Below are 9,044 nucleotides of genomic sequence, written 5' to 3'. Positions count from 1 at the left end.
ACCGTCCTAGACCACACCGCTGGTCTGTTCTTCAAGCTAATGTTTAAGCCTTGCTATATTGCTGGAAACACTAGAATATATGAGTGGAGAGGGGTTGGTTGTCTCAGTTTGTATGGGTTTACTTGAGTGAATTGAGATGGTTTAGAAACCCATCAAGGCCCTCCTTTTATAGGCTATGGTGGCTATGAGGTTATGGTCCAGAGACTTAAATTTCATTAAGTCATTTATGGTTGTTGGAAAACTAGTCGCTTTATGGCCATTTTCTGACTGTTGTGCATGGACCATTAATCTTCTGCATGCTAACTACTGTGAGAACAGCTGGACCCTGCACTAATGGCTCAACTGTTACAGTTTCTGCTGCAATAGCTTTTTTCAATCCCTCTCTTTATGCTGAGAGATTTCTCTCTCAGTCTTTTAGTCTCTCTACTAACCAGTCACCTGTTATAGCCACTTAGTCGCACCGCGACTCACACACGTCTCACTCCGGTTCGCTCAAGGTCGTGAAGGAGCGACTCTCTGTGACACGATAGGGATGTGCGAAATACGCCACTAACGCCTCTACAGCTACACTGTCTCACATGCCTACGCCCTCGCACCCTGACCGTGACCGTGATTGAGCCCGAGCCCGTGCCCGTGAACACGCAAGGTCCATAGTCCACAGACTAGGTAGGTAAATATTATAATACTCCACATCCTTCATATAAATCACAGATTTTTCTCTCCCCTTTTCCATGTGGGACTATTCCCAAAAACCCACAGAAAGGTATTTTTTAAAACAACTTTTTATATATTATATATTATTTTATTATTGAAATATATTTTATTAAAATCAATATTTTTTTTTTGCAACAATCCTCCACTTGATTTTATAAAATTATTTTCTCGGTTAAACAATACTGCCAGAATAATCAGCTTATATGCATAAAGAAATATATCTTTCGATTTTAATCTTTCTTTAGTGTAAGTATCTCAAAATTCTGTCGAAATGACTGATAGCCGCAGCTTTGAACCAATTATTCCAAGATAACATAATTGAAAATACTACACATATATTCGTTATGTGTTTGTTAGAGTTCTCACAATCTTACTCAGCACAATTAATAGTCATGTGCTTATCTTAATTCGTGAATAATCCCGAGAGAAAACTCTTAACTCTCACGAGAGACGGCACCATCTCTACGTTCATATAGGTGAAATCTTTCCAGTGTCTCTGTTACTATAAAATATTTGTCCTTATAGACTGGATTTCATTAAGAGTTATAAGACTCAACCTTCTATCGTAACGCTCAGCACTTATCTATTATGGATGAGGTTTTATAATTTATTGCTGAAAACTTTCCACATATCAGTGACTTGTTCTTACCCATTAAACCTAAAATTAGAGATTTTCTGACTTTAGGTTGGGTTACCATCACTGGTGGAACTTTGGTAGAAGAGTTTCAACCCCATCCTTCTATATGTAGCCTTTACTACCTCTCTCGGTAGAGGTTTAGTGAAAAGATCTGTCAGGTTATTGCTTGATTTCATATAAGAAATAGCAATGATTACATCTCGAATCAATTGTCTGATATAATCATGTCGAAGACTAATATGTCTACACTTACCATTATAAGTGCCGTTATAGGCTTTAGCTAATGTGGCTTCACTATCACAATGTAGTGACACAACCGATATAGGCTTTACACAGAAAGAAATTTCTAATAGAAGATCCCTTAGCAACTCAACCTCTTTGCCTGTTGCAGCTAGGGCTGTAAATTCAGACTTCATAGTCGAATGCGTTATGCAAGTCTGTTTCTTGGATCCCCAAGATATGGCTGCACCTCCTAGGGTGAATACCCACCCTGCAGTGGACTTGTTGTCCCCTGCACTCGATATCCAGCTCGCATCGGTATATCTTTCCAATACGGCAGGAAACTCTGAATAAAATAGTCTTAAGTCTTTGATTGCTTTTAAGTAACTAAAGATTCTACTTATTGCATTCCAGTGTTCAGTACTGGGGTTACTAGTAAACCTACTAAGTTTACTCACAGTATATGCGATATCAGGTCTGGTGCATTGCATATCATACATAAGACTCCCTATAGCACTCGCATATTCTAATTGTGCAATTGTTCTTCCAGTATTTTCTTTTAGCTTAATACTTGGATCAAATGAGATTTTTGCTTCATTTATATTTAGATGGTTAAACTTGTTTAGTATCTTCTCAATATAATGAAATTGACACAAAGCATAACCCCTATAATGTTTTTTAACTTTGATACCAAGAATGGTATCAACTTGTCCAAGATCCTTCATTTTAAATACAGAAGATAGAAACCTCTTTGTTTTAGTCACACCTTCCAATTTATTACTTATTATTAACATGTCATCAACATACAAACAAATAATAACGATGTAACTACCATCTACTTTAGAATATATGCATTTGTCAGCTACATTATGCATAAAACTATGAGATAGTATTTTGAAATCAAACTTCGCATGCCACTGTTTTGGTGCTTGTTTTAATCCATACAAAGATTTGACTAATCTACATACTTTGTTTTCATTTCCTGGTAGAACGAATCCTTAAGGTTGTTCCATGTATACCTTCTCGTTGAGGTCACCATTCAGGAATGCGGTCTTTATATCCATTCAGTGGATGTGAAGATAATGTATGGAAGCTATCGCAAATAATATCCTAATGGATGTTATCCTAGCTACAGGAGAGTATGTGTTAAAGTAATTTATCCATTCTTTTTGTCTAAAATCCTTAACTACTAATCGAGTTTTAAAGGTTTAGATAGTCCCATTAGTGTGATATTTCTTCATAAATACCTACTTACAACCTATGGGTCTAGAACTTGAAGGTAAGTTAACTAGTTCCCACGTTTGATTTGATAGTATAGATTTCATTTCATCATTCATAGCTTCTTTTCAGAAAGCTGAGTCTCTAAAGGATACGACTTCTCTATGAAAAATGACACGTTGTGAGTCTATATAGTCATTTTCTAGACTCTTCTCTATTCTTGTCATTTGACTCCTACGAGGTTCAATAGGAGCTTCCACTATCTGTGAAGCTATGCTATCTGGTTCTCTATTAGGAGTTTGAATTTCATTATCCTTTGACTCCAAGGATAGTGAGTTTTCAAAGAATTCAACGTTTCTTGATTCCATTATTGAATTAGACTCCATGTTTAGAAGTCTATAAGCTTTACTATTTTGTGCATACCCTACGAAGGCGCACTTAATAGCTCTTGTTCCTAACTTAGTTCTTTTGGATTAAAGGTTCCGCAATATACAAGACACCCCCATACTTTTAAATATCTTAGGTTAGGTTTTCTACCTCTCCATATTTCATATGGAAATATTTTATATTTTTTAGACAAAATTCTGTTTATTATATGGCACGCTGTAAGCAATGCCTCACCCCATAGACTAAATGTCAACTTTGCTCTTATCAGCATTGAGTTGACCATCTCTACTAACGTTCTATTCTTCCTTTCAGCTATTTCATTTTGTTGAGGTGTGTATGGCGCTGTACATTGATGTATCAGTCCATATTCTTCACAGAAGTTATCGAATTCATTGGAGAAGTATTCTCCTCCTCTATCACTACGGAGAATTTTTATCTTCTTACTCAGTTGGTTCTCTACTTGTGCTTTATATATTTTAAACATGTTTAGTGCTTCACCTTTGCTCATTAATAGGTACACATACGCATACCTAGAGCAATCATCTATAAATGTTATGAAGTAACGTTTACCTCCGTGAGTAAGAATGTCATTTAACTCACAGATATCACTGTGTAGAAGATCCAATACTTAAGACGATCTTTCAACACTTGGAAAAGATTTCTTTGTCATTTTGGATCTTATACACACTTCACATTTTCCGGTTTCATTATCTGTGTATGGGATTAAACCGTTCTTAACCATGAACTTCAAGGTACTATACCCTATATGGGCTAGTCTATCATGCCACAGTCCAGCGGATTCAACCATATATGCAGAAGTGCTACTTTCATTTAGAGAAAAGTTAACCATTTCGTTACAAGCATGTCCCTTTCCGAGAAAATTTTCATTTTTGGACAGAATCAATTTACCTGACTCATATACCACCCATATGCCTGGTTTTCCCAAAAGATCCCTATAAACTATGTTTTACCTCATGTCTGGGACGTGCAGTACATTAGTTAGAATAAATTTCTTTCCAGAGGTGAATATCAATTTGACAGTTTTTTTGCCGACGACCTTCGTGCAGAAGTGCTACTTTCATTCAGAAAAAACTTAACCATTCTGTTACAAGCATATCCCTTTCCGACAAAATTCTCATTTTTGGACAGAATCAGTTTACCTGACTCATATACCACCCGTATGCCTGGTTTTTCCATAAGATCCCCAGAAACTATGTTTCGTCTCATGTCTGGGACGTGCAGTACATTAATTAGAATTAATTTCTTTCCAGAGGTAAATATCAGTTCGATAATTCCATTGCCGACGACCTTCGATCAGACTTCATTACCCATTTGGATTTCTTGACCATCGGTCAATTCCTCATAGATTTTGAAGGCTGATTTGTTATAACACACATGTACTGTAACGGCAGTATCATACCACCAACCTGGAACTTTGCCTTGGATGGTATTCACCTCAGTGATCATAGCCACGATATCGCATTGTTCTATTGCACTTGCCTCTTTTTTGGATTTGTGATAGCGGCATACTCGAGTATAGTGCCCAGTTTTTCCACAGACATGGCATGGGCCCTTGAACTTTCCGTTCTTCCTTTGGGTGTTCTTCTTGAATTTTCTTTTATTAGGTTTCAGGGAATCGTCCTTCTCGGGATGTTTGTTATTGATGTTTTCTACAGCATGTACCTTAGACGAGGTATTCTCATTATCATTCTTTTTATCGCGGTTACGAGATTCTTCCTCAATCCTGAGGTGTTTTTGGATTTGTTCTAGTGTATAGTCCTCGATTTTATGCAGCAACTTCTTTCTACAGTCTTTCCACATCGGTGACAATTTGACGATTATAGCCCCGACTTGGAATGATTCAGGAAGATCAATTTTTATCGCTTTGATTTTGTTTACTATTAGCTGCAGTTCTTGGATTTGGGGCAGCAGCAGTTTATTATCTACCATGCTGAAGTCAAAATACCTGGCGATGAGAAACTTGTTGGTACCTTCTTTTTCAACCTTGTATTTAAATTCCAGAATGGCCCAGATCTCCTTCGCTGATGACGTCTGTTGGTACAGATCGTACAGGCGGTCGGAGAGAGCGTTCAGAATGTGTCCTCGATACAAGAGTTCGTCTTCGGCTCTTTTGGTGCGGGCAGCTACTTGTTCAGGTGTGTCTTGTCAGATGCTTCAGGTAGTGCTTGCAAATTTGGATTTAATATATAATAGATCTTCAGCGCCGTCAAGAGAAATTTCAGCTTGTCTTGCCATCTTGTAAAATTGGTTCCATCGACCGATCAAGACGTATCAAGTCCTGATTCATTAACTTGATGGATGAAACACTGTCGGCTTCCATCAAATAAATAACACTTTAAGCTTGTTGGAAATTATACAGATTAATGTATTTCTGTATAATGTGAAAATCGAAAATTGCAAAATAATCTGAAATCAGGACAGACTGAAGCACGTCTGAAACGCTGTCCTTAAAGCGTTATTTGCCCCTACTCAAGTGAATTGAGTATGCTGATAGGTTACAGGCAAACAACTTCTAAGATACGATGAGCTTGGTGTGGGTCTGCGTTTAGCAAACACAAAGGTCCACCAAATGTAACTCAATTACATACTTTCTGACAGTATTACAATATAAAAGAAAAATCCCAAAAGAAGAAGAAAAGAAGAGAAAAAGTAGTTTCGACTTCTGCACAGGTCAGTTCAAATCTTCAGCCATTGGTTCAGTTGAACCGTCCTAGACCACACTGCTGGTCTGTTCTTAAAGCTAAGTTTTAAGCATTGTTATGTTGCTGGAAACACTAGAATATATGAGTAGAGAGGGGCTGACTATCTCAGTTCGTATGAGTTTGCTGGAGTGAGCTGAGATGGTTTGGAAACCCATCAAGGCCCTCCTTTTATAGGCTATAGTGGCTAGGGGGTTATGGTCCAGAGACTTAAATTTTATTAAGCCATTTCTAGCTGTTGAAAAACTAGCCATTTTATGACCGTTTTATGACTGTTGTGCATGGGCCATTAACCTGCTGCATGCTGACTGTTGTGAGACAACAGCTATGCGGACGTGCGAAGTGCAAAGTGTGCCACTAGCGCCTCTACAGCCACACTGCTTCACATGCCCACGCTCTCGCACTGAGCCCGTGATCGAGTCCGTGCCCGTGCCCGTGCCCGAGCGCGAGCGCGGGTGTTCCAGTGCTACACATTGGAATACGCAAGGTCCATAGTCCACGGACTAGGTAGGTAAATATTATAATACTCCACATCCTTCATATAAACCACAGATTTTTCTCTTCCCTTTTCCATGTGAGATTATTCCCAAAAACTCACAGAAAGGGTTTTTTCAAAACAACTTTTTATATATTATATATTATTTTATTATTAAAATATATTTTATTAAAATCAATATATTTTTTTTGCAACATACAGTTGGTGGGCTCCACAAAGCTTTAGGTGTAGAGGATTAAGGCGAGATAAGGGAGAGAGGAAAGAAGCCGAAGGGATATTTTTTAATTTGAAAATAGGATTTGTTTACCTGGGATGGATTAGAAAAGGAGAGTAAATTGAAAAATATAATAAAATTGAGGGGTATTAAGGAGGGCATTTTTAAATCGAGGGGTTTTTGGGAATGAAAATATACAGAGGGGCATGTGGTGCCGAAAATCCTGCGGCAGGAGTATTTGATTATTATCCTAGATTTTCACAAAACAGGGTATTTCAGTAATTGTCAACTTCCTTCGGAGCTCCCTACAAAGTCTCCGTCGTCTTCGTCTTCTTCGAAGACCTAAACGTAAAAAGAGAGAGACTCTGCCTCTCTTTCTCACTCACCTCTTTCCGTCTGCATCCTTCAAGCTCGATTTTCGCCATTAATGGCGGAATCCGAAGCTTCCGCCAAGGGGTCGACGACTCTCAGGAACGCTTGGGGGAGCGTCCTCGCCTTCTTCATCCTTCTATTGATCGGAGTCCTCGCCTTCTCGATCCGTCTCTTCTCTGTAAGTCTCTCACATCGCTTCCCCGTATAATCTCTTCAAAACACTAGATCGGTTCTCCATTCCATGATCTCGCTTTTAGGTCGGCATCTTGCGAATTATGCTATTGTTTTCTTAGACATTCTGTTGTCGTTTTGCAATTTCAGGTTATAAAGTACGAGAGTGTGATTCACGAGTTCGATCCTTACTTCAATTACAGAGTGACTCAGGTTCGTTTCGTAGGATCTATTCTTATGACGCTGTTTGAAGTTTATTTTGAGATTTCATTGCTACTGAAAGTCAATCTCCTCGTGATTGTGTGAGGTCTTGCCTTCTGATGACTGAAGCTTATAGTTTTAAATTTTAAGTAGGTAGATTAATGGTATCAGGAAATGCAGCACTTTCTACGAAGTTCTGAATTTTCTAAATGGACTTTTCTTATCTGAGATCTTTGTATTCATAATGCCATAGATTGAGCACCTTCATGATGGCATCATAATTTAGGGAGTTTTATGAAGGAAATGGGGGCAGTTCTCTCTTTTGGTATCAGAAGCAAGGAAAGAGGTGATGAATTGAATTTTTCTACAGAAGAAAGTATTGCCGGACTCCATGGATATCTTATTATGGAAATGAGAACTATGGTATTAGTTTTCTTAAGCAATGGATGTGTCTGGTGTAACTAAAATAGGTTCAATGATGAAAACCCAATTGGCTGAAGGCATTTCCAGTGTCCGAAGTACTCGTAGTAGAGCAGTCTATACAGTTGAACAGAGGGACCACGTTGTTATCCTGTGATCTTGTGTGTACTGCCAATTTTTGTAAGTTAGCTGTTGACAGATTATAGTTTTGTTTCAATTCCATGTGAACAAATAGACTTCAGATGCTATTGCCAGACACCCTGTAGCATTTTCTCATTCCCTGTTCTGTTCCCCCCCCCCCCTCAAGTGATGTTTCACAATTGATTGATCCTTCTCTTCATATATGAGCCTGTCGCTCGATGGTGGGAAGCAATTTGCCCAGCCTTGAAATGTGAAGGGTCCAGGGGTCTCCAATTTCAGCAACAAATTGGGATCTGTAATCCAGAATCCTTCAGCACTATAATCTGTGTAGACTGTCAAACCAAGCCTCAAAAATTATATGGTGGCTGACATTTACTTTTTATTGGTTTCAGTTCCTTACGAAGAATGGAATATACGACTTCTGGAACTGGTTTGACGATCGAACATGGTAATAGTGGTTATAACTCGTTTGAAAAGACATGTTTACACATTCTTTTAGCTATGACAGTGAATGAAATAAAAGTTACTAGAACATAATTCTTTCCCCATTTGTGACAAGGTATCCTCTTGGTCGCGTGATTGGTGGAACTGTTTATCCTGGATTGACATTGACAGCGGGTTCCATATGGTGGTATGTATTGTGGTTTATGTAGATAATGATTTTGGGTAATTTTGTTTTGCTCTTTTCCACCATACTTCTGGTCTGCTTTTTCTGCTTGGCTGGTCTGAGCAATCGGTGAACTTCTTATTTACTTTTTCTTATTTACCTTTTGATTTCAGGGCATTGAATTCTTTGAACATTCCCCTATCTGTGGAAACTGTTTGTGTATTTACGGCTCCAATATTCTCAGCTAATGCGGCTTGGGCGACATACTTTCTGACAAAGGTTCCACATATTCTGAATTTGTTCATGTTCTCCATTTTATTGACTGGATTATACTTGTTTATGTTTGCGTCCTACAGATTTCTCATGTTCTTTGATGATGTTTCATTTCTTTTCTTGCAGGAAGTCAAGGGTGTAGGAGCTGGATTGACTGCAGCAGCTCTTTTAGGAATGGTAATTTTGTGTTCTCACTTTTGTATTTGCTTGTGGAGGTTTTGATGGATATGGAAGTGGAAACCACGTTATTATAC

At 38.4% G+C, this 9,044-nt stretch overlaps 1 protein-coding gene across 1 annotated transcript in view; it reads left to right on the top strand.

Moving 5' to 3' along the window:
* Positions 1-6,926: 6,926 nt before the first annotated feature.
* Positions 6,927-9,044, top strand: part of LOC131257790 (dolichyl-diphosphooligosaccharide--protein glycosyltransferase subunit STT3A) — a 42,256-nt gene continuing 40,138 nt past the window's right edge. The window contains exons 1-6 of the mRNA XM_058258688.1: positions 6,927-7,155; positions 7,299-7,361; positions 8,303-8,358; positions 8,470-8,541; positions 8,691-8,796; positions 8,917-8,967. Coding sequence (XP_058114671.1) covers positions 7,033-7,155; positions 7,299-7,361; positions 8,303-8,358; positions 8,470-8,541; positions 8,691-8,796; positions 8,917-8,967 — 471 coding nt within the window. The 5' untranslated portion in view covers positions 6,927-7,032. The remainder of the gene's footprint in view (positions 7,156-7,298; positions 7,362-8,302; positions 8,359-8,469; positions 8,542-8,690; positions 8,797-8,916; positions 8,968-9,044) is intronic.

This window comes from Magnolia sinica, chromosome 1 (genome assembly GCF_029962835.1).
Source record: "Magnolia sinica isolate HGM2019 chromosome 1, MsV1, whole genome shotgun sequence".
Classification (NCBI taxonomy): Eukaryota; Viridiplantae; Streptophyta; class Magnoliopsida; order Magnoliales; family Magnoliaceae; genus Magnolia; species Magnolia sinica.
This window is presented reverse-complemented; position numbering and strand designations above follow the sequence as displayed.